General features: G+C 38.6%; 1 protein-coding gene across 1 annotated transcript in view; it reads left to right on the top strand.

Annotated features, from left to right (window-relative positions):
• The first annotated feature begins 10,135 nt into the window (after positions 1-10,135).
• Positions 10,136-27,107, top strand: part of celf2 (cugbp, Elav-like family member 2) — a 533,587-nt gene continuing 516,615 nt past the window's right edge. The window contains exon 1 of the mRNA XM_039761305.1: positions 10,136-10,306. Within this exon, the coding sequence (XP_039617239.1) occupies positions 10,254-10,306 (53 nt within the window). The 5' untranslated portion in view covers positions 10,136-10,253. The remainder of the gene's footprint in view (positions 10,307-27,107) is intronic.

Here is a 27,107-nt window from a genome sequence, read left to right as displayed (position 1 = left end):
GGAGCCGATCAGGGTCCTCCTCACTTTCCTTTATCACTACTATGTGGGTGGAGCAGCAGGGGATGGCTAGTTCTATATAAATTGAGGCATCTTCTCTGTGCATATTGTCCTCTCCTGACAGGCAGTGTTTTGTTTCAATGATTTGGGTTTATTTTCTGTTTTATGGTTGAGTTTCTTAATTTTGAACTATTATTTTTCATGTTTTTACTGTTGTGCTGTCATTCCATGTGTGCTGTGGATGGAGAGAAGAATCCACCCTAATGCCATTGCTGCTGGGCCCATCTTCTGGCTTTATACTGTAAGTCGGTGAGAAAGAGAACCCAGCAGTGGGTTGTTTGGAGTTCATTATAGTAAGAAATGTTTTCTTCTGACATGTCTCCTTTTTGGTGATTTTACTGCTTCAGCTCTTGGATTACTGCTTTGAGATTGTGGATTGGACTTGGTCACCTTTGATTGCCTTTTTAGGCAAATCCTTTATTTGCTCCTTGGAGAGTTTTACCTTGTTTTTCTAAATTTTATTTATAAACATTCTTCATTTACTGTACATTGTTTGACTTTCCTCTATAAGTCAAAGTTTTAACAGTGTTCTCCTTTGTAGGATTTATTTGTATATTTTGTGACTTTTATGTCTTTATGCCCTTTCAAACCTTGTTCTTAATTTTGAAGCCTGTTTTGGCTGAAGCCAGAAGGTAGCACTTAGGGGACTCGCTGATTTGGAATGTGCTTCTTTTGGGACAGCCAGTGAGGCTTCACACCATTTCACAACAACATCAGTGTGAGTGAGTGACAAGTCACATAGCAAATGAACCCACTAAGACTTAATTTGGCTGCAGCGCATCTGGAGCTCCTCAAATCCAATGTATGCAACAGGCTTGTGGTACTGGATGGTGACAGAGCTGTAATGCATCTTGCATATATGCTGCACAGCCACTTCCAGCACTTGGGATAACTGCACTCGTTTTGAAATCCAAAAGACGTTCTGAGCAAAGTCTTTAAACATGCTGTTCTCCTGCTTTTAAATACTTAAGATAACGACATGGCTTCTCAAAGGCGGAGTGTCCAAAAAATATCTTTAAAATATACAAATAAGCAAAGTACCCTTAACTAGTACATAAATAAAATAGCAGAAAGATATAACAGGCAAGCAGCCAAATATGTAGGTTTTTTTAATGCAATTTTGTGCTTCTTGGCTCTGCACCTCATCTGATTGCATTTCTTTTCACTTTCACTAAATGTACTGTAACAATTATGGCCAAATCAAAAGTTCTACTTTAAGTTTTCAGCACATTTACACAATAGAGATAGAGAGATAGTGAAAACTAAACATTCCTGAGCACATTTTGACCACTGTCAGGCTGATGTCAGCCTCTATGTGTGTTTGTGTCAGGATGTGAGTCAGTGGATACCTTAACTGAAAAAGAAACACTCAACATGAATGAAACTTGGCACACTAATTAGTACTGTTGATTTTAAGCAAAATCGCTCCAGTAGATTTTGCACTACTAAGATAACGATTTTTCATTGTAGCAGCAGAATTCAAAAGGGGAAATATAACTATGTTTAAAAGGATATGATTTTTCCAATTCATTTCACATAATAAAATATTACCTTGCAATGTTTTACTGTTAAACTCACAGCTTTATGTAACAAAGTCATGCACTGGACACATTCTGTGGCATCTGGCATGCAAATTCTGGTGGGACCATTCCAGAATTTTCCTAAATGTGTGCAAATTTCTCAGATGTTAACATTGCCTGTGTTGCAAAGAATAAGTTCACACACCATTCACGTCACGAAAAAAAAAAAATTAGCCCGACAATGGGATGCCAGTGCTTGGTCTGTGTTGATCATTGTGATATCCATAGGCATCATCTGACAAACTCAAGCTATACATGTTAAATAGACTGAGAGACTCACAACCAGAGGTGGGTAGAGTAGCCAAAAATTGTACTCAAGTAAGAGTAGTGTTACTTCAAATTAATATTACTCAAGTAGAAGTAAAAAGTAGTCATCCAAAAAAGTACTCAAGTAAGAGTAAAAAAGTGTTTGGTGAAAAGACTAATCAAGTACTGAGTAACTGTTTGAACATAATAAATGATTTATTTTTTAGAAATGTTGTAATAAGACAGACAGACATATAAAATAATGTGCAAATTCTGCTATTTCCAAATAATAAAATAAAAAAATGAGTAAAAATAAATAACATCTTTACAAAATAAAGATGCACAAAAATCACAACAAAGCTTTTGAAGCCAATACCTACAGTAGGTAACATGTATGTTTGAACAGTGCAAACTACTTCCAGTGACAAGATATACTGTACACTGACAGTATAATACTGTATATTCACTTTGTGGTGTAGTGTGTCTGTGGCTTCAAAAAAAAAAAAAAGGGCAGTTTCAAATCCATAAAGCCGTGTCACACTCAGTGGGCGCAATTGTACGACCGCGGAGAGTTAATGAGGTAGTTGGAGTGAGTCGCACCTGCATGCGCGGGTCCAATCGTTCTCAATTGATTTATTGGCTTCCTGCGGCGTGTGATTAAGGCCCACAGAGACGGGAGTATATATATGGGTCAGCACAAAAAAGAAGGGGGAATCAAAGAAAAGGAGAAAAGACATGAAAGGCAGGCTTGGGAATGACGATCTGGTTCTTGCAGTGAAGCTGTGACCATTTAGCAGTGAACAGGAGCCCTGCATGACTAGAAAGTCTCTCACAGGCTACAAGATGCGGGAAGTTTGTGTGTGGTCATGTGACTTCATGACTACGTCTGATTGGTGAAACAGCCATGCAATAGATCCACTGGCAACTTCTCTCTTGCAAAAATCTAGTTTAATGTATGAATGGAAAAAAGTCATGAGTCGAGTGTTACCCAAAGTAGTGGAGTAAGAGTAGCGTTTCTTCTTCACAAATGTACTCAAGTAAAAGTAAAAAGTATGGTGCAGTAAAACTACTCTTAGAAGTACAATTTTTTTTAAAAGGTTACTCAATTAATGTAACAGAGTAAATGTAACTCGTTACTACCCACCTCTGCTCATAACTGCCTACTGCCCAGGAAAATCTATTGGCTGTGAACTCTCTAAAGTGATATAGCAACACCCCAATTTCAGAATAAAAAGGCTTTGAAGTGAAAAAGGACTGCCTCACAGTAAGGAGACTAGGGCTCACATCTCAGGCCCTCCTTGTGTTGAGTTTGCATGTTCTCCAGATGCTCTGGTTTCCTCCCACTGTCCAAAGACAAGTAGGTTAGGTGGATTGGTGACACTAAATTGGCCTTACTGTTAGTATGGTGTCTGTGTGTGTGTTCTCCATGTGATGGACTGGTGCCCTGTCCAGGTTTTGTTCCTGCCTTGTGCCCTATGCTAACTGGGATAGGCTCTGACACCTGGATTAAGTGAGTAAGGTTAGTAAATGACATGACATAACAATGACACAGAAAGACAATGAAACAGACTACACACACTGTGCAACTCAAACACGAGACTCTCTGACTGCCTGACAGCAGTGCCAACCATTGTGAGGTCAGGTGAAGGCGTACAGTGACAAAGCAATCTGAAACAACTGAAAAATGAGTTTCTATGCACTGGACATGCATAACTTGTTCTTTCTGGACCAGATTGCTGTGGTGTATTGAAACGGGAGCACCATAATAATGACTTCTTTTCCAAGCTTAGTACCACCAGGAGGTCCTCCTCTGTGGTGGGTGAAGAGCAGGATGCTGCTCTGTCCCACTGTTTAATGCTTGATCCTTTACAGATATTGATTTGCTTTTTGGTTTTGTTTTTTTTTTCTTTTTCTTCTAGATTGCCATGCAAACACCTTCTTCTTCTTTTTTCGGCTGCTCCCATTAGTGGTTGCCACAGTAGATCATCTTCTTCCATGTCTTTCTGTCCTCTGCATCTTGTTCTGTTACACCCATCACCTGCATGTCCTCTCGCCACATCCATAAACCTTTTCTTAGGCCTTCCTCTTTTCCACTTCCCTGGCAGCTCTATCCTTAGCATCCTTCTCCCAACATACACAGCATCTCTCCTCTGCACATGTCCAAACCAACGCAATCTCACCTCTCTGACTTTGTCTACCACCCGTCCAACCTAAGCTGACCCTCTAATGTACTCATTTCTAATCCTATCCATCCTGGTCACACCTAATGAAAATCTTAGCATCTTTATCTCTGCTACCTCCAGCTCTGTCTCCTGCTTTCTGGTCAGTGCCACCGTCTCCAACCCATATGACATAGCTGGTCTCACTACCGTCCTGTAGACCTTCCTTTTCACTTTTGCTGATTCCGTCTGTCACAAATTACTACTATCACTCTTCTCCACCCATTCAACCCTGCCTGCACTCTCTTTTTCACCTCTAATTCAAAGAAAGATAGTCATCATTTTAATACTAAGAATAAGGGGCTCTAGCCTTCAAGCCCCACCACTAAACTAAAAGTTCAAATTGTATAATTTGAAGTCAATAATTATCCACAATTTTGTAATAATTTTGTTTCAGTTGTTGTACAGCTTTCCCTTTGCACATGTGGAAATGTGGTGTGTCTGTCACCACAGTAGTAAAGTTTCAACCTTGCTCAGTCAGTTTCTTTTGCTGTTTTCAAGGAGTAAATATGGATGCTTCACTAAATGTTTGCACCAAAGAAATGTGATCCTCTTTTTTTGGCTGACGGGGCTTCAGGGGCTGAAATCTATCTTTCTGCACAATATGGGGATAGTGTTTTACCATGACAGAGTGTTTACGAATGGATTAAGAAGTTCAAAAATGGTCTGACCAATGTTAAGCACGAAGAAGGAGTCCACTGCTGATGAGAACATTGAGCAAGTCCGTGCTATGATTTAAAGAACCTGTGAAGATTATAGGCTCTGGTACACCTTCAGCCCACTGCTTGCTGCTGTTCTCTGGTGCTTGCCCCTACAAAACAACAACAGAAACGGACAGGTCAAGATCGAAACTTTAACACTGTGACCAGAGACGCATGATGTTTCCAGATGTGCGTGGGTGAAAGCTTTACACCCAACTCAAAACAAAATTATCACAAAAGTGCTATAATTATTGACGCATCCTTATTCACCACATGTGCATCTGAATCTAAACCTAAAACACTGCAGGGCCAATTGTGCTATCCAGGCTGACACCAACAAACAACTCCCCGTCTTTTCTGGATAAATAAATACTGTACTTTAAATATACAATGGAAAACTGGAAAAAAAACAGCTTGAAAAGACAAAATTCAGGGTTGTTATAAGCATTTTAATAAAAAGTTAATTTACTGAGGGAAGCTTATGACTTATATTGAACTGTACATCTGGTGAGGCTGTGTCCCACTGGCCCCTAGTGCAAAAGCACTACTGTCATGAACAAGACTCGAGATAACTAGCACCAAATCCCAAAAACTGTAGGAAAAACCCTCACAAGAGGATGTCTGCATCAACCTTCAGCTTGTAAAACATAAAGGTTGGATGAAGAATCTTCTATAACATAAACTTTTTTTTTTTTTTCAAAAATGCTCTGCAGCACAAGAAGCTCCTAAGAGCACAAAAGGCGTAGAAGGTGTTCCCTTAAACAACAAAGGCAATCCACGGCAAGTAAGTCCAAGAAACATAAATCCAGAAAGTGAAGTCAAAAACAGAGCATAAAGGTCAGAAAATCCAATATTTCCACAAATGCACAGTAATATTCACAAGGGGAAATGCATCAGTGCATTCAATGAGCCACCAGGGACTTCTTATATATCAGCCTTTAGGGTCTATTGAAGAAGATGGACATTTGGCCCTGCCTCTTGGGGAACCACCCACAAAATAAAAAGAACTTAACAGAACAGATTAATGCAAATATATATTGCAATATAATGTAGAAAAGTGCGAGGTGCTACAAGTAGGTGAAAGGAACATCAATTATAAACACAAAATGGGAGATTTTGTCATAGATAGATAGATAGATAGATAGATAGATAGATAGATAGATAGATAGATAGATAGATAGATAGATAGATAGATAGATAGATAGAGTTCGCTTCCACGGTGCTCCCTGCATGGAGGGCGCTTTGAATAGTAAGAAAAGCGCTATATAAATGTATAGAATTATTATTATTATTATTATTATTAGATGGATAGAAATTTAAATGTCCCTAGGGGGAAATTGGCTTTTTACAGAAGCTCTCTAAATAAATCACTAAATACATAAATAGATAGGTACAGTAAGTAAATAAATAAATATACACACAGTTTGGTCTGAGCACAATGGAATGACTATAAAGCAAGAAAATGAAAGAAAGAAAGAAAGAGAAGGTCTGACTAGGCTGTCAGAGACATATTGACCCACAGTAGCATTTCCTGGCACATTTCTGCTGAATAATTTGTTGACTGAAAGGCCTCAGAGTAAGTATATCAGAGAGAAGATGTGTAGCATTGTTCATTATGTCACTCAGTTTAGTTTTAATTCTCTACTTTGCTAGTACCTCCAGGGGGTCCAGGGTGTGTCCCATAACTGGCTTGCCCTTTTAATTAGCTTGTTGATTCGGTGGGCCTTTCTTGAAATGTTGTTACTAGCCCAACATATCACAGACTAGAAAATCTCACCGGCCAACACAGAGATGTAGAAATTCTGACGGCAGTATAAACATTAAAGGAACGCAGTCTCCTAAGGAAAAAGAGCCTGCTCTGCCCTTTCTTGTATAGTTCCTCTGTATTCCAAGACCAGACATGTCATTAATATGGACCCCCAAGTGCTTGTAAGCATAGACCATCTCTACATCCACTCCTTGAACAGCAACTGAACTTAGAGGTTACTTTTTCTAGCGAAAGACAATGTCCAGTTCCTTGGTTTTGCCAATGTTAAGATACTGACAATTCTCTTGCACCAAGAAACAAACTTTTCCACCTGACTCTTATATTCTGTTTCATCCCCCTTACCGATACACCTCTTAAGTGCCGAATCATCTGAGAATTTCTAAAAGTGCCATAACCTGCTGTTGCATTTATATTCTGAGGTGTACAGAGTGAAGATAAAATCAGACAGGATTGTTCCTTGTGGTGCTCCAGTGTTGCTCACATTCATATCAGAAACACAGTCCTTGAGAATCACAAAGTGCGATCTGTCCGACAAATAGTCCAGTATACAGGACACCATAGACTCATCCACTTGCATATCCCTGAGTTTATCCCTTGACGGGGATGGCTGGATGGTATTGAAGGCTATGGAGAAATCATAAAACATAATCCTCACAGTGCTGCCAGCTTTGTCCAGGTGAGAATAAACCTTGTGGAGCAGATAGATAATTCACTTCAATCTTTGTCTGTTTGGCAAACTGCAGTGGGTCCCAGTGGACTAACATAAGAGGACTCACTGTCCAAAACCAGTCTGTCAAATGTCTTCATGTGAGACTTAAGTACCACTGGTCTGTAGTCATTAGGTGAAGAGGTGCCTGCTTTCTTTGGAACAAGAGCAATGTAGAATGTTTTTCACTGTTTGAAGCCATAGAGACAGACTGAACAGATGACAGGTTACACCACAAAGATGGTCAGCATAGGCCTTAAGAACTCGAGTACTGACTCCATCTCGTATAGCAGCTCTTCCTATGTGTAGTTTCCTCAGTTGTCTCTTTTCTTGGTCTTCAGTTATGGACAATCTGCACTGGTGGATTTTTCATCGGCCATTCCAGTTGATATGGTAGGAGTAGTAGATGTAGTAGGGATGGTGTAAGGAGTCTAGTCATTGGAAGAAGGTGCCAGTGGGAGGGAAAATCTATGAAAAAAATACAGGAAGCATTTTCAGAAAAGGATTTATGGGTTTATGTTGACACAACATTGTCATTGTCTGAACAATTAAAGAGGCAATTAAAAAGGCAAATAAAATGTTAGGCTATAGTGTACAAAATGCTGAATTTAAATTGGGGCATGTTATGATTAGACTATATAATAGTTAGACTGCATCTGGAGTATTATGTGCAGTTCTAGTCACTGTGCTACAGCACAGCAGCACTTGAGGCTGTGCAGAGGAGAGCAACAAGGTGCATCCCAGAACTTAAGGACATGTGCTACTCTGACAGACTCGGCCTGTCGCTCTGACGTCACGTGTGATGAAGACCATTGAGCAGCTGCTGCTTCACCACCTGAGGCCACAGGTCCGCCACGCCCTGGACCCTCTGCAGTTCGCATACCAGAAGAAGGTGAGAGCGGAGGATGCCATCATCTATATGCTATGTGAATTTCCCCATGGGATTAATAAAGTATCTATCTATCTATCTATCTATCTATCTATCTATCTATCTATCTATCTATCTATCTATCTATCTAATTAAACCTGTTTAGTCTTGAGCAGAGAAGACTGTGTGGTGAACTAATCGAGGTATTTAACATCCTCAAATGCATTGATAATGATAGATAGATAGATAGATAGATAGATAGATAGATAGATAGATAGATAGATAGATAGATAGATACCAGATAGAAATTCTTTATTATCCCACACATACTCAACAGCAGCATACTGAAAAAAACAATATTAAATTAAAGAGTGATAAAAATGCAGGTAAAACAGACAATAACTTTGAATTCTTTCAAAATAATGGTTCGTACTCAAAGATACCAGTGGAAATTAAAGAGAAGTTAATTTAAGGCTGAAGCCAGTGAGAATTTAAGCAAAAAGACACCTTTTTATTGGCTAACTGAAAAGATTACAATATGCAAGTTTTCAAGGCAACTCAGGCCCCTTCTGAAGCCAGAAAGTTGTGGGAATTTGGAACAAACTACCAAGACATACAGCTGAAGCAGAAACCTCGTCTTAAGATTACCATTATGTAACGGGAAATGTGAATTACAAAATTAATAAATGGTTGGATAATGTTTTAGGTGATGCCTGCGCCCAAATTGGCCACTGCTTGGCACATTGGCTGGAAGCATCTGAGCAATTAATACGAGTGTTAAGAGTGATCCATTCAAGGCAAAGCCGACTGTGTTTGCAGTAACTGGCAGCAGTGAATATAAGAGGTGCTGAGAGAATAGTTATATAATTTCATGGCATGACCATAACGTCCTAGCGCCCACACATGCTGCGTTCACCCAGTTTGAGTCTGTGAGCGTCTCCTCCCCCCGGCGCTGTCAGCCGCGATCTGCCAATGCTACATGGCAGAGGAAAAATAAATGAAACATCTAATGCATGCCAGTTACATTTATTCATATAGTAACCAGCTCACGGAGAGAATTTAAAATAAAAGAGTAATATGCTGTAAGAGGTAAGTGGGTTCCCTTAAAAGACACAATGCAACTTTGAAAGGCACTCTTCAGAATATAAATCGGAGGCAAACTATACGTGAAAAACGCCGGCGTCTAAAATGATTCATGACGGCATCTCAAACACAGCGTGCGCCCTCCTCAAATGTGTTTCTTAAGTTTGTTGGAGCTTCTCAGTCTGGATCTGTCTTAATTATGGTATGCGCCAGCTCCTCGAGCTACCTGTTACCCGAGGACAAATCGTTTCGGCTCCGTTCATTTCTGATTTACGATTGGCCCTTACAAAGTTAACCAAACATCCAGAACAAGAAGATTGTGTGAGTGTATGTGAGGTTCAAGCCCAAAGTGATCCATTTTCTGAAAAGTTAAAGTGAGCTCCTTGGGAAGGCCCGGCCAGCACAGGAGCAGGAGGCGCCACGGTGGTTTATACTTCACCATGACAACCCATTGACAAGTCGAAGAGCGCGAGGCGAAGAAAGGGAGAAGGAAAGCGGAGACGCATCTCTGAAAGTGATGAGGATATCAGATGAAAACATGCGCTCTCGAGATTAGAGAAAACTCAGAAAAGAGAGTGCCCAGTGCGTAAATGCGGGTGCAGATAAGTCTCAAAGAAAATAAGAAATAAAAAAAAAAACGTGCCCTCAAACTCCAACCGCCGCTGCTCAAGTCTTGAGGCCTCACGGTCGCCCCCTCTACCCCCCCTAAAAAAAAGCCAAACAGGACAGTGTTAATAAAGAGAGATTTTGCAGAGAGTGCTTCTGGGGATAAAGTGGCATACAAAAGGTCACATCTGATCAGTTGGAGCAGATTACTAGGGCTTTAAAAGGTAGGGGCAGAGAAATGAAGGCAAGACTAGAAAGCAATATAGTGCGGGATTGATTCTGTGGGCGGAGGTAAGCTATGACAAGTGCTTATCAGCCAGAGAAGTAGGACGAGTTACACTGGGCTGTTGTCATTTGCAGAGAGAGTACAGCACTCGCTGCTTTTGTTCAGGCTTTCCCCCCTGCGCTGCTACTTAACAATGGTTTCTATAATTTCTGATCTGGATCCTCTGAAAGGCTGGAAAGTATTAAGGTAGGCTTTGTTAGTTTTCTGCTTGCTAAAACATTCCTTTCTTCGAGGGGGGAAGGGAGGAAGTGCGAATAGGGCTGGAAGTTGTAATTAAAATGTGGAGTGTTTAATAGCAGGCTTTGCTTGAGGTCTCTCTTGAAAGGGGCTCTGTTTGCGACTTTAAAAGCGGGGAGCCTTGACAGATAGTGCGCTAATGCAGGAGATGCGCGGCTGCTTTAAGGTATCATTACGAAGACTGTTATTTCTATTAACCCAAATGTATATTTAACAAGAGAAAGGACGCTGCAAGACAGAAAGCATTGTGCACTTTCAAGTTTCGTTGTCATGTGCTTGACTCATGCAAGCGGCTGCAAAGCCCTCCAGTTCTGGTTAACCCTTCCGAGCCCTCCCCGCCCCAGTTTGGACACAACTTTTTTTTGGAAGGATGTGATGGGGATGAACATCAGCGAGCTCGTGCATGGGCTGAACCTTCTTTTCTTTTCTTTTCTTTTTTCTATTGTGTTTAGGGTGGTAACATTAGGGTGTTAAAAATGAACGGGCCTGTCTGTCATCGGCTCCTTATTGCTGGCCCTTAAATAATTAAATCATCAAACTGTATTAATTTATTACTGTTATTATTAATATCATCTGATAACAAAAAATGTTTCCAACTCCTTCAATTCTGTGTACTCACAACAGTTTTAACAGCCATCCAACCACATAGTTGTATTTTTGGTGCATTAAATAGGAAATGTGTCAACAGTTCCCCACATTCATAGTGAAAGAAAACATCTTTTGTGGTAGGTTTGTACTTCCTGTTACTTGTCATCTTACTTTTTAACTGTCTTTCGACTATTTCTTTCCACATAAGACTAATTTCAGTTTGAACAATTATCTGTGTTTTTTAGCACAGGGAGAGTTTTTGAAATGTGGGAGTTTTAAAAGAACTGACAGACTTTTGAAAATTCTAATTCATTTTGGGAGACAATACTTTTGTTTTGTTTTTTTTTTCATATTAAATGGTGTCATCATTAACTGAACTGCCTCCAAGCTGGACATGTGTTATTTATTGAGCCTGTTTTATTTTATCATCTCATTTAAAACCTCCCAAAATGAATATTAAAAGCGAAAGACGAAGGAAAAAAAGGCAGGCACTTAAGTCATTTGGGTGTATGGTGGTTGACATAAATAACATTCTCTAGGGTTTACTAAACCAGACCGAAACAATTAACTTTTTGTAATGGACTGCAAGTTTTAAAGATGTTAATAAAACGCAAGGGTCAGATAAGAAGTGAATTGTGTTTTATTTAAAAGAAATATCTTCTGCTTCTTCTTTCTGTATGGAAATAAATTGCATTAAAGAATAAAAGAGGAGACACCTTGTTTTATTACATTTACACTGGTGAATAATCTACTGGTGATAAATATGTTGGGTTTTTTTTCTAGTATGTTTTGTCACAGCATGGGCTCATTTTCCATGAGGACGCATTGATAGTGACTACAAAAGAAAGTCAGAGTGTCACTTGATCTAGCACGGGTGTCGGGAAAATAGTGTGTCATTTATGTTTGGACCACTATAAGACACGGTGAAGAAAGGCAAGGGGTGTTTTAAGCAGTGCTCTTCTCTCTCCTTTATTAAATCTCGATAAGCTGTCACTGCTACAGCCAGCAGCTGCCCAGCCATAAAGGGAGCACTTGGAGCAGAGAAGCAGCTTTAGTTTATAGGATGATCATCATGATGGTTGTTATTATTTTTATTGCTTACTATTCTTGTTGTTGTTATATGTCTGCCAAACTGAGCCTAGTGTGTGATAATAATAACAATCAGAAGTATCATTTGCAAGTAATAAAGCGGATTAAAAGGTGATAGACCATGCTGAAGACCAAATTGATTTATGCTATTTAATATCCTAGATTTAATTGTTCCAGCGTAGTCATCTAGTGCCGAGACTGATTTCAGGCCTAAGCTGCAGAAGCTTTCATTATCTTGTTAGTTTCTTTTCTAATAAACATTGGCTTTAACAACTAATCTGCCAGCTGAAATTGATATGAATTTGTTGGTCAAAAATGCTCTGTATTATTTCAATCATTCCCAATTTTGTTATGAATTTGTAAACTCCATTATTTTTAACAGAGATGCATAATTCTTTTTCAAAAAAGGGTACTTTTGCAGGTAATTTAGAAAGAATTAAGTTTGTTTTGTTTTCTGTTGGTTACCAAAATGTTATACTTTAAATTAACTAAGGTTAATTAAAAAGTTCACAAAAATCAATAAAAAGTAATTAATTATTTCAAATTTTTGCATTCTGTTGAAAATCCTGGGAATGATGTAATAGGATCACGTATGATAACAGCTGAACCAAAGCATTCTGACCAATATGTGTAATTTGCTTTACAGATTGTTAATAAGCTGGGCTTATTTTCAGTTTGATGCCAGTTGAAATAACAATAATAATAATAATAAAAAAAAAAACTAAAACATAAAAAAAACAACATCCATTTGTTATCAAATGCACTTAAGGCTGCTGTTCTCCGCTTTTACACTTATTGGGCAAACCACATGCACATATGCACACACATCCATCTATGTATATGTGTATGTGTGTGTGTGTGTGTGTGTGTGTGTGTGTATGTATGTATGTATATATATATATATATATATATATATATATATATATATATATATATATATAGGGAGAAATTAGATGGATAGAGATATAGACAGATGCACATATCTTTTTTTATTAACTATGTACAATAGCTGTTATGATATTATCTACATGGGTGCTCACATTACAGTACAAAAAGGGCCTATACAGCATGTTTGTCAATCAGACTATTTACTAAGCCTAGCCATCCATTATTGAACCTACTTGATCCAGTGAAGGGTTGTGCGAGCCACAGCTTGCTTCAGCAGCATCAGGTACAAGGCAGAGATCCGCCGTGGGCAGAGGTCCAGCACATTGTAGAGCAATTTGCCGTGTTTAGTTAATTAATTAATGTTCTACTTGACAGCAATGTATTGATATCCCATCAAAGGTTATTTCATGTTTTTTTTTTTTTTTGTGCAGATGCCACTGGGATAGGCTTGTGCTTCCTTTAACCTTTTAATGGAAAAAGATGGTTCCAAAAATGAATTGATGGATTTGAAATGCCATATGTCATATCGCAATAAGCAATTCCAGTTTTAAAAGAAAAGTCATGTTAAATTCATCTAGTATAAGTAGTTTTTCATTTGTTTGCCTGTGGAGAATACATAATTTAATACTAGCATAACAAAAGTATGAATAATATTTTGCCAAAAACAGAAGCTTGTTCACTGGCAAGACTGAATTAAAAACATTACTGCTTCTTTGCTACCCAACAGGTTGTGCAGGTATTTTTTTCCAGCCTCACTTAGTATGCATTTTACTCCCAGAGGCAATCATTTGCATTCCAATTGATACTTTAATATATTAAAACTAAACCCCACAAATACAGGACATTGTACGAACGTCTTAGCGCTAGTGGATAAATAGAAGGCGTTATTGTAGTGAAGTCTCTCCACACCACAGTGAGGATGCTTTTGATCAACAGATGTTGAACCGGTTTATGGCCTCCAACTATATAAAATAAAACCAAGTAAATGAAAACCAAATGTAATACAATGTTGCCAGACTTTTAACCCTTGTTAATAAGAAAACATGCATCGGCTTATATTACAGTACCTCAGTTCATGCCAACACACTTGTTAAATATTTAATTAAATGCAAAATAAAAATCTGCAAAAATATTCATTTCTTTTCATTTAGTACCGTTGGCACAAAAGAGATTACCACATCAACAGCATTAGGTTCTGAAACTGATGACGACAATCAGCATTTTTGAGGAACAATAAATATACAGCATTTCATCTCCTCTCCCTTTACTGTCATCTGCAAACTGGCGCAGGAGATAATTTTTATGAATCTGACATTTCAAAGATATCAAATTACCAAAGATAGATTTCATGCATTACCTTTGGTGTTAGTTAATTTTGATATGAAATGGACCCATAGTGTTTAATTTTTAAAATGATCATTAAAGATAATGTCAAGCAGGTTTTCAATGTGAGTGAAATTTAAGATGTATTCCTGACTTGTTGTGTGCATTAGCTTACCAGTGTGAACAATAACGCTGAGCGCATCCCCTAAGCTATTAGTGGTGCACAGTGACAGTAAGTGTGGTATTTAGCACTTCAGAAAGAGACAAAAGCATCATGTTTGTATCACACAGGAGGAGCGCAGCCCATTGCTACAGAACCTCCTGCTTCTGACGTGAGACCCAGGGGTGACTCAGCATAAATTATGGGGGTCAAAAATAGTTCCAGATAATAGCGATGATAAAGGTCAACAACAGCTATTAGGCATCTGTGATAAGCAAAAGCCAGCAAATAAACAAGCCGGGGAATAAATTGGAAGATGGATTTTAAGGCAAAAGTGGTATAAATAAATTGGTGTGTAGTACATTCACCCCGGCACCCTGAAAGATGAGCCAGGAACAGGAAGCGGCACAGAAAAGGCAGATTATTAAACATTATTAAAATAAGGTTAAAAAAAGAAGTGAAAAGCCAAGGAAATTATAGGCTAGAGCTATCCATGACCAATGTACAAAATCTGTTGAAATCCTTTCCTTCAACTATGTAACCCCAATTATTGTTGCTGTCACCCTAAAATAGAAGAGAATGCGTTGTGTTCTGGCTAACTGCTTAAGAACAATACAGTTGAATCTTTAAGCAGTGCAATGATTTTAAATTAGCCTCTTTCAAAAGTACTGTTACTGTACCACCAATCATCACAGAGTAGCCCTTCAAAACTTTCCTTATGCATAGTCAAGGTGCGGACTCAAACCTGGTTTGGAGTTAGAGACCTCCTTTCTTCCCTTCTGAGAACAGTAAATAATGTGCTAACAAGGGAATCAAATATGCAATCTTGGTGGCCCACAGTTAATTTGCAGTTCCCCTCAATGTACCAGATGGGAGTTTATAGCCAAATGTTAATATTTTCGTGGGCCGTTACAGTTAGTTTAGAGTTAAAGATGACTGAGGGACAACTATGGCAACATCCACACATACAGAAGTAAATCATCCTGAACAGGATACCAGTCTTTTATATCCGGACTGAGCAATGGTGGTCCTAGAGGGGCGCAGTGGCTACAGGTTTTTATTTCAACCCTGTTGCTTAATTAGAAAACAATCCTTGCCAATAAAAGATAGTACAGTATTCAATTTCATGGCTTGTTAGTGGTTTAACTCCGACGTACCAGGTCATTCTTATATGTAGATTTTTTTTCCTTTCTAAGGATATTATCTAAATGATTTGTAGCCTAAAACTGATCAGTGATTTTCAGTCCTTCACTTTTCTCTCTTCATTCTCCTTCTAGGTATTTTATTAAATCAAATTGTGCACGATGAATACACACAGGTGTAAAAGGGAACAAGCTAGATGGAGAAATGCCAAGAACAAAAGGAGAACTCTACCTAAAATATCCACACTCCTGTCTAAACCCCAGACCCTTTGAGCATTTACATAAGAAGTGAGAAAAACTATGTATGACATTTAATGAACAGACACTTTGCAGACAATTCTACAATTTACTGTTGCTTCTCCAATGTGTTGCTGTAGAATCCATCCATCCATTTTGTAACTCACTAAATCAGTTTGAGGTCTTGAGGTCAGCAGAGTTGGGCACAAGATGAAATCTAGTCCTGGACCGGGTGCTCATGTACACATCCACACAAGGACAACTTAGTGTCGCCATTTACCTTAACTTGGAATGTGGGAGGAAAAGTAGAGTACTTTACAATTGTGATATTTTACTAGCAGGATACATTCTTTAATTGAATTAAAACTTCCAGTGACCAAACAGTGGCAATAGTAGGGGCAGCAAATTCATATTTATGTATTTAAACATACATTCATACCTCCAATATTGTGGTAGAGTTAGAAGTAGAAAAAAAAAACAATTATTTCTAAAGATTATGCAAATGAAAATTTGATTATGATTTTAATAGAATTAAAACTTTCTCCGAATCTTCACATTTATAACTCGTAGGCATCTTTTTCTTTTTTCTGCCATAAACAGTTTGTGTTTTATTAACTCGTCACAATGAAGAAGGATGTCAAAACTGATTCGGCCAATATGTTTCTTATGCTCGAGTGAGACTTAGATATGATTCATAAATATATTCATGGCTCAGTGTGTCCCTGCGTGTATTTGGTAGCTATTTTTTGCTTTGCAGACAAAAATAAATATTAGCAAGTCGCAAATACATGTGGAGTCAACAGACCCTATGCTGGTGTTTATATTTCCAAATTGCCTGTGTCTGAATGCACTTTGAGAAAATCGAACAGTAATATACCCACAGATATGATGCACTGATATCACAGATTATACAAATAGTGGTTCATTATCGTTCTGCTTAATATTTTTATATCTTTCACATGGGCCAGATGAACACATATGTCGTGCTTACAGTAACTCAAGCATGCTTAAAGCTCAGAAGGAGAGCAATTGGGGAAAAATGACTTGCCAACTGCAATTGTATAATAATAGGGCCAGATAAAATAATTCAAGACACTTAAACAATTGTATAAAATAGTAAAAAAGGTAAAATGATTTCATTAACAAAAGATTAAACAAGCATTGGTTTGCCTCCTAGCTGTAAGACTGGAGGGGAGTACTTTGCTCATCAAATTCAATTAAACTCTTCAAAATGCTGGTTACAGAGATGTGAGCAAAGATGTACACCGCCTATCTCTGCTAGAACAGGAAATAACAGCGTTCATGCAAAGTCGAAGCCACACTTAAAAACATTTATTGAGTATTATGCTTTGAAAAAAAACAAAAAAAAGTCTCTCTTTAAAAGAACCACAGAATGTGAAGCCACCTGCTCGAGCACAGAGCAAGTTTATTTTCTCCAAGTCTGCTGTTCAATTTCACATCACTTCAGCTAATTCTGTAATACATTTTTGTACCTGTCGTTATCTAGTGAAGCAAAGGCACTCCGATATTAATTTTACTATATACTGTACGGTGGAGTGTAGCTTCATTGCAACAGTAAAGGCTTATCTATGAGATTATTTTTATGTAGTGTGTTGAGCAGATCTGAATCTTCCAACTGAGGAAAGTCAAATCACGTCGGTGACTGTAGCAGAGCCCACCCTCTGGTTTGCGACTATGGGGAATCGATCCTTTACTGTCCCCTTGTAACCTGATGTAACAGTCCGCAGGAAAATATCTGGAAATTAAATGGGATGGGAGTGAGGGGCATTATCACATTCATCTCTGTGGCCTCCTACCTTGCAACATTTTATTTGCAAACTAGCCAAGGAAGCACTTCTCTACATCTTTAGGTTGTTATTATTATTAATATTAAAAAGTTGACATCTTAGTCAAGGAGAGACTTAACAGTATGTTTTGTGCATTCTTTAAAAAGTTTCAGTCATAATATATTTCTCTTTTAACCAGAATTACTAAACTGCAGCTTTTTTTCCTTTTAATGCTGTACTCGGAACCATTGAAGATATAAATATTTAGATATCTGTCTGGCTCCATTCAGAGTGTGCAACAGTTCAGTCCCCCGGTAAACTGTGATAAGTCACATATGGATTTATATTCAGAAATGAGCAGAAATGCATCTGAGTGAAGTAGAACTCCTTCATTTTTCATAATGCACTTTACATTGTTTTGGGGCAGCTGTGCCTAGTGCCGTCGTGGTTTTAAGGTACAGTTTAGTAATGGAGGGATTATATATACTCCATATGCAGTAGGGTTGTACAGGGAAGAAATGCAACGCTTCAGTCCAAGAATAATGCCTAGGTGGCTCGACCTAAACCCAAAGATGAATGTATTGAATGAACACACATGGGATATATACACAAAAGGAGAACACAAAGGATAAAGCAAAACAAGAACTGAAAAAAAAATCCTTCTGTCACTCTGAGCATACAGGTTTTTTACCCCTTTTCTTTTGATATGGTGGTCTGCCAATCTGCTAAGCTTTCAAATAGCACTAAAGCTAGCCCTTCCTCACCTCATTTCCCTCAGTCCAGGCCTGTTCTTCCTTAAACCCCCCAGTTTTTTTGGTACTGCACCTATACTTAATGCCTCGTATTTGACCTTGGCAGCTATGAAGTGCCACTCTTACGGAGGTCTACTGCAAGTACAATCCTGGTGGCAAACTCTTTCTAGCTAGGCATGACTTTACATTCACAGGTCAAAAAAGCAGCTTCCTCATTATCTGTTATGAGGACAAGTGGGCTACCTGAGAGTACCACTGCTTTTGGTCTCTGGCCAGCTGTCTTCTGATCTGATAGGTAAAGATGTTTCATGCATGTGGGACCATACACAAGTTGGCTTATAGGGGTTCTTTAAAGTAGAGGAAGGGATTGAATGATTGGCTCTGCATTTAGAGGAACAGCATGGTGTACTTTTGACTATGTCCCACCAGCTGGTACAGATGCTTGGCCTTTTTAATGCCACTTGTTCTCTTTAGATGTAGCCTTGACCACTGTCTCTCTACATAGATTAGCTCTTTAGTTGGATCGTTGAATGTATGGATGGATACACCTAGGTGTAGGAAAGAAAGAGAGGAAAGCAAAAGATCTGAGGGGTGAATAGAAAGACTGAGATATCTTGGGAAACGAACTGAAGTCAGGCCAGCTGCCCACACAGACTCTAAGCAATCCCAGCCATTGTTAGCCCATAGAGAATAGGCAGTGCAAAGCATTTGTTTTGTATATTGCGTTTGCTGTCTCCCTCATATTAACTTTCCCTCATGAGTAATGAAATAAATAACTTTTTTGAGAGCAGTCATCTGGTATAGATTATTGTATGTTCTTGAATTGGGCTGGAGGTCATTTCAATATATACTCTACACTATGATGCCATAGTGTAATTAGCTGTAAATAATACAGGAAACAGAAAGAAACTGTTAAAAAAAAGGACAAAGCTGCCACTCAATCAATTTCATTACCAGTAAGAACTCTGGAGGATGATGGCCTCCAGTCCACCCCACGAGCAGAGCACCATATAATTACCTACCTGAAAATAATACAGAATGCAAGAAATCATTAGGACCACGTAGAGAAAAGTAGCTGATGTGAAGGCCACATTTTATAAAACCAGCTATAAGATTATTGCAGTGAATACCAGCGAGACCAAGTGCTGATGGAGTTGACCCCATTATGATGCTCATCCAGTATTTTTATATTTGTATCTTTCTGTGTAACTGTGGGTATGTGTGGATGACTATACCTAGTGACAGACTGGCAACCTAAAACAAGTCCACCCACCTGTCGATTCAGGGTCATGGTTGCTGGAACCCATCACAGCAACAGCAAGTGCAAAGTAGGTACAGCCATGAATGGAGCAAAAGTCCAATGCTGAGCACACTTACAAACATGACTAGTTTATAGTCACACATTAATCAAAGTTACAAGTGTTTGAATATAGGCAGAAAGCCCACCTAGACAAGAAGAGAATATGCAGGCTTTACAGGGGATGCCAGGGGATGTGTGGCAGAAGCACTAAGCATATCAAATATCTATTATTTGCATGCTTTAAAAAAGGCAAAGTTGAAATAAATCCTAAATACAGTAACAAATGATGTGCTTTGGTATTGCGTGCTAAATCCATGGTGAGTGCTGCTGTCACAGTGATAGAGACCTGGGTTTAGTTTCCAAGTTCTTGGTCCTGAGTCCACATGGTCCTTTTCAAAATTCTTGGGTTTCTGTCTACATTCTAAGATTGGCGCATGCTGCTAAAATGAATGGACATCTCATCAACAGTTGGTTCCTGTCTTGCATTCATATCTACTAGGAAGGGCCTTGACTGCTTGTGAAGGAAAGCATGAGTCAGGCAGTTGATCTTTACTTTATGTAGAGACTGTAATAATTAATCTGGCATGTAATTTCATGCATACTTTTGAGTCTCTCATGTGCCACAGCAGGCCAAATGGTCACAGTTACAGTATAGTTGAATGGTCATAAGTATCTCACAACTGTTGTGGGGTTTCATAGTACTAGGGTGTTGCACCGTGTTAGCCATTATGAATGTAGTGAGAAGTCAAGCAAAATGACACCTTTTATTGGCTAACTAAAAAGATTACAATATGCAAGCTTTCGAAGGAACTTAGGCTTATATCTTTCCTAAAGAAGGGGCCTGAGTTGCCTCGAAGGCTTGCATATCGTAATTTTTAAAGGGGGTTCATAAGGAAAAGCTGGAGGCCATTGTAAGAGAAATGAAAATGTGGGTTAACCTGCTTGCCTTGTGGCCACCAGACTCCTCACCTGGAGTAGCAGTATACAGAAAGTTAATAGATTGGAAGAGCAGTCATAAACTATTGGCTCTCACATCTCTGGCAACCCACTGGAGTGAGAAATACCGCATACATATTTATAAAATAGTCTGCTTTGTGTTGCCTGACCTGTGTTGGTTAAGTATACGATAAAATATACATCAGAACATTCTACATTCACCTCTTACAATATCAGTGCTTTCAAGGCAAATGAAAAATAGTATGATGTTTAAAAACAGCAGAGCGCCAACATTTCTTTCTGTACCTAAAGAAATAGTTTTAGTTATTTAAAAAGCTTGCAGCACGATGCATAAAATGACCTGACCGGGACTACTTAAAGCTCTGTAAATGAAGTGTTTTGCTTTGTTCCTTTTAAAGAAAAGTGAAGCGAGTCAGGGTAATCAAGAGATGGCAGCAGGGCAGCATCTTGTGCTTTCTTAAATTGTGCCGCAGTGTTCCTTCTGGACTGGCGGAATTTGAATAAACCAAGCCATTTTGCATATTTTCAGCAGCCTTTTTTTTGTTCTGCCATTAATGGGCTCTACTCTTCCCCTTCCTTTTGCAAAGCCTAAATATATTTGTTAAAGCTATGCATTTATGTCACTGAACAGACACTCCTGTTTTTACCTTCATTTACTGAAACGAGTGCTAATTGAGCACATTGACAGAAATAGCCGCAGTTGACATGGCGTGATTTGCACAAAGCCGCGTGGGACACGCATCTGTGAGCTCATGAATGGTTCACATTGGTTTTATAAATCAAACTGGATAAATATGTTCTAGTCCTCATCGGTGTGGTTTTGTTTTCTTGAACTTTGGCTTCTCGTGGCTTCACTATTGCAGATAATAAAACAATATTTCTCAAAACAAAGAGAAACGTTATCAAAGTGCCTTGTGGCAGGATGAATGTTCCTAGAATATTCAGCGTTTTCTTTTTTTATTGTGGGGCTGAGCACAAACGAGGTCTTTGTAATCCTCTCAGTTATTAGTTACTGAAGGTTGCAGCACTGAAATAAGTTGTTTAAATTATTCTCATGTATGAAACAAATAGAGAATTTGCAGTCAACTAGTGAGAAGAACAGAGTGCGACCTCCATGTGTACAGTAGTCCTGACTGCTTATCTAAATATGTTCGACCACAAAGGGGAGCCCAGTCAGGTTAAACAAAATGTGCTCTGATAAATGGTTCAGCATTTTTTGGGTGTTTAGCTCAGTTGTCTGTGGCAGTACAGGGCAGATTCAGAGCTCTACCATTTGAGACAGTAAAACAATATAAAAACAAATAAATAGAAATGAGACGTAATAAAAAAAAATCTTATTATTTTTTTTCATATGAACATGGAAAAATGTTGATATTGCCTGCATGTTCAATCAGTTACTTCCCAGCCTATGACAGTGATTTGACTAGGCTGATAAAATGAAGTGCAAAATTTTCTAAAACATAACATAGCTCTTGATGGGACACTAATTCATCACAGCACCAGGTATTCACAATTTGGGGAGAGGAAAGCTCATGCAGGTGCATCGAAAATGTACATACTCTGCAAAGACAGAGAGTTGCTCTCAGGATATTCGATCCATAAGGATTTTACATCATCTTTATAGAAAGTAGAAAGACAAAAGTAACATACTTCTGGGGTCTTTGTGATTTCTCACAATTTGGTTAATCTGAATGGTGATTTCAAAAAGTGGCTCATCATGAGTTAGAGTACCAGGGCAGACATTTTGGACAATGTGATCCTGACCAGAAAAAAAAGGAAGAATAGTATATACCATATATTTTGTATTTTTAGACTTGAGGACGATTTTTTTTTGCAAGCTACATTTCTCATTTAGCACCCTGTAATGGACAGGAACCCCATCCATGTTGGTTTTTGCTTTGCCCTCAAAGACGCCTGGATAGGCTTTGCACCATCTCCAATCCAGTTATGCCCTTGATAACTTTATTCAGCATAGTACTACTGCTTCATACCCCCATGGCCTATGTTCATATCCCAATGTAGTTGCACTCTGTTTAGTTTGCATATTGTCCCAGTGTGCCTGCCGGTGTTTAGGAATGAATTGGCCAAGCGTAGACCTGCTGATTATGATGACCAGTAACTCTAAACTGGCTCTTGGCTGAGATAAGGTATACGGTATGGCAGTGTATATACTGCACCTTCTAATGGAATGGTGCCCTTCACAGATCTGATACTGCTCGATACTGACTTGTGTGGATGCCCAGTTTTAGTAAAATGAAAGCGTTCAGAAAATGACCAAATGAATTTTTTCACTGTAATAATAATATGATCCACAAGCAATTGTATTCTAATTGTAATGCTCTAAAACAATAGCAAATCACATTTTAGGCCAAGTAAGCTAACCTTCCAGCACAAACAGTGTCTAAAAGGTCACAAGACCACCATCTAAGCCTTGCACCCTTGATATCCAAGCCCACAGAAATGCACAGCACAGTTTAGACAATGAGCACCCAAGGCTAGATTTTTTTTTTTCCCCACTTCATTCCCGACCGGCCACCTCAGGCACAGTGGCAGTAACAGAAATTGTATGCTTTGTTGCGTTCACATTTCCACATCCTTAAAGCAGCTTCATTAAAGCAAATTTTAAAAATCACTACAGCTCTTTATAAATAGACCTTGAAAATAGAATGTCCATCTTCACAGTGTGTGTGGCTGATATGAGCAATTATCACTATTTAATGTTCTCTCTCCCTCATGCTATTTACCACTGATTGATTAGAACAGATTTATTAGAAGTAAAAGTGTAATGTCTACATTTAAACAGAGGTTAATGGTTTCTTGCATCCAGTGTGCATATTTCATCTTAATGTACAGCAGCATCTACCGAGAGCTGTTGAGTTTCTGTATGGGTGAAATATCAGCAGTCAAAATCGCACAAGTGCCAGTGTGCATATTTTTATAGATCTGTATATACTTCTTGCAGTGGGCTGGCGCCCTGCCCGGGGTTTGTTCCCTGCCTTGCGCCCTGTGTTGGCTGGGATTGGCTCCAGCAGACCCCTGTGGCCCTGTGTTAGGATATAGCAGGTTGGATAATGGATAGATGGATGTAAATACTTCTGTGTCTGCTCCACCTTCATTTTGACCTCAAGAGGAAGGGCGTGTAAGGTGTGCACTTTCACCTGTTGTTTCTCTGATAGAACTACAAATTGCTCCGATGACAGAAACAATGCATTCCTGTTGTCACTCATAATATAACTGACATGTGTAATGCAAGAGTCCTGTTAGGACCTGTACATGTAGAGCATGCCCGCATTATCAGTATTGGCAGTCCCAATGTTAAGAAGGCAATCAAGGGAACCCACGCTCACCAAACGTTACACAATAGACTTCTTTGGAAATAGTGGATATCAAAACTAAGGCATTGGTAGCATTTTTTAAAATATTTGCCATTAAATGGTATGTGTTTGTTTTTTTTTATTTAAGTACAGTTAGTTATAAGACCTTATTAAAGGTGGAAAAGGTCAGACAAAATGGGTTCTTTACATTAACAAAAAGCAGAAATTTCAAAACGGATGGTTTGTATATTCTGTGTGTATTTTCCTGCATTTTTTATTACATTTATTTTATCATTACCATGAGCAGATTAGAACCTTTAAGAACACATGCATTGTTGTTATAGCAACAAAAACCTATAATGTTGGGTATTAAGTACATTTTACCTTGGTAAAACATAGAGAAACATTTATCCATTTCAGAAGAAATGTGAATAGTAATTATTTTGAAATATTTACAGTAAGCATATCTATCTACAGTATATGTGTGTGTGTGCATGTGTATATGCACATACATACTGCACATATACTAGGTACATTATATGTTGAAGACAGATAATAGAATAAATGTAATAATATGTGATTATCTCTTTCTTTTATGTCTTCCCTCACTGTTCATCTTACGCATTTCTTCAGCATCCTTGTGTCTCTCAACCTCTTATGCCCAGCACTTTGTCTCTAAATTGCATTCCTTTAAATCCTGCTTTTTGACAATCACCAAAGGTGGACAGGCCCCCATTACCCAATGTGAAAACATTTTTTGTATTCTTGGGAATACTTTCCGTGTCTGAAGGCGACTCTCAGCATTCCTCTAATGCCTTCCCTTTATACCCTTGTATGTATGTGTGAGTACAATACAATAGAATACAGTTTATTTTTGTATAGCCCAAAATCACACAGGAAGTGCCGCAATGGGCTTTAACAGGCCCTGCCTTTTGACAGCCCCCCAGCCTTGACTCTCTGAGAAGACAAGGAAAAACTCCCAATAAAAACCTTGTAGGGAAAAATGGAAGAAACCTCGGGAAAGGCAGTTCAAAGAGAGACCCCTTTCCAGGTAGGTTGGGCGTGCAGTGGGTGTCAAAATTAGGGGGTCAATACAATACAATACACAGAACAGAAACAATTCCTTAATAGAGCATAATAATAAAAATTTTAGAAGTAGAATTTAACAGTAGATAATATCACATAATAAGATTTGGATATTTTTAGAGTTCTGGAGACCTCATCCATCAAGCTGCCTCCCCATTTGGCCATTCCACGGCTGAAACGTTGCTCCGATGAAAGGACCCCTCTTTCCCATGATTCCTTAGGCAGGCAAACAACTTGGCAGGTGGGCCGTGGCACCAATTGCCACATTTGGGTTCCGAGAACAGAAACAGAATAGGTGAAGGTTAGTATTCAATTCTAACTATCATGTTACTTAAGAACATTGAGTGTTAACTTACTTTATCCCCCACTTTCTGTCTTGATCACATTTAACTGAGCAACCTCAGCAAAACTGACCAGTCGGACCAAAACCAAACTGACCAATCAGATGGCTTAGAGGGACCACACACACACACACATTACTGCTTTAGGTAGCTGATTCCACAATGAACAGTTACTTCATGTCAGCGAGTACATTAAACAGTGGTAGGGTCGAAGATGCGGAGCTAAAGTTGTCCCCTAAAAAGTGATGTCACAGTCCTTCCTGTGGGTTCCCTTTCACTGTATGGTTAGAAATACAATAGTGATTAGTACTGGTGTCACCTTGTCCTCCTTCCCTTTTTTGTTCCTCACACCCTAGCAAAAGCTGTGAGACGCTTCCAATGCTCACCTGTATGACAATATATATGTATATAAATATATATCTAATGAAGAGAGAGAGAGAGAGAGAGCTATTCATTGATTTTCTAAACTTTTCTGGGTTAAGAATATTGAAAAATGGAAAGTCAAGTCTCAACTCTACAATTACAGAATTGCATGACCCATATAAATCCACACACAGTCGCACTAAACCAATGTTTAGTCTTCATTGAAGGTTAAGCTGAACTTTATTATCCATGAACCAAAAATTAAGTAAGTCATTATATAACATACTTTCTGCTAAATTCAGTTCAGAGTCATGGGAGGTCAAAGTCTGCAGCATTGGTAGTCCACTATAGGGCTCACTTACACAGAACTAATTGAGGTACTTCAGTTGATTTAACCTCTTTGTTTTTGGGATGTGGAGTGAAAACCAGAGTAGACACGAGGAGGCCACTTTTCACAAATAGTTTAATTGGTCTTCAACCAGATTGGTGCACATCTCCTGTTCTACATTCTCTAATGAGATCTTATCAACATAGAAATATGTAAATATGATATAAGGGTAGTAAAATGGCAATAAACAGTAGAGGAAAAAGAAGAAGAACCATATGTTTCTTGACACCCAAGAACTCTGTTTAAAGACCACTGTAGTAGTCCTCCACTTTCTATACTATGGTCTTTGTTCGCCAACATTCACTCTTTTAGATTAAAAACTCAGTATGTTGGGACGTCGGGCAGAATTTTGAAAGTCCTTGGAAAGAACTGCTTTAGGCTGTAGTAATGTTTACAAAAGATTGCACCAGCTACATTTTACTGACTTCTCAATGTCAAAATCTTTTAAGCAAGTACACTACCTCCAGAACTATTGTGTTCATGAATGTAAAATTTTTAAACTACTGTTAATGTCTACAGGTTATGCCATTAATGCTCATCTTTTGCCATTGTATTGACTTTTGAATGTGTGACAAATGTACTTCATTTGTCACTTTCTCATATGTAATTGTGCTTACTGTATTTATTTAGGAACTTTTGCCAATGATTGAGATGCTCGATTTTAAAAACCCTTATAAACTTATGGACAAAAACTTTTTTACGAGTATTCACTGCTGACCCTTTTGGAGTGGGTAGTCTGTGTTTCTGACAATAAACTAAACTAAACCTGAGTCCAAATTTATAAGATATAAGGAGTCTTTTATGATAAAGGACATCTGGACCCTGCATGTTTAGCTTCTTCTTCCTTGTGAAATCGCTCAAGCTTGCTCAAGTGAATGGTGGCTGTTGACAAACACGAAATTTTAATTCCCAACACTGAATGCATATGTGAGAGGCACATCTCACAAGTCCAGCTCTGAATTTCCTTATTGTTTGCTATGACCGTTTTGGATAATGTCTTCCCAAGTCTTTCAGACCCTGAAGTAGCATGAGGGC

This window comes from Polypterus senegalus, chromosome 8 (genome assembly GCF_016835505.1).
Source record: "Polypterus senegalus isolate Bchr_013 chromosome 8, ASM1683550v1, whole genome shotgun sequence".
Taxonomy (NCBI): domain Eukaryota; kingdom Metazoa; phylum Chordata; class Cladistia; order Polypteriformes; family Polypteridae; genus Polypterus; species Polypterus senegalus.
The sequence above is the reverse complement of the archived record's forward strand: the minus strand, read 5'-3'. Positions and strand labels throughout refer to the sequence as shown.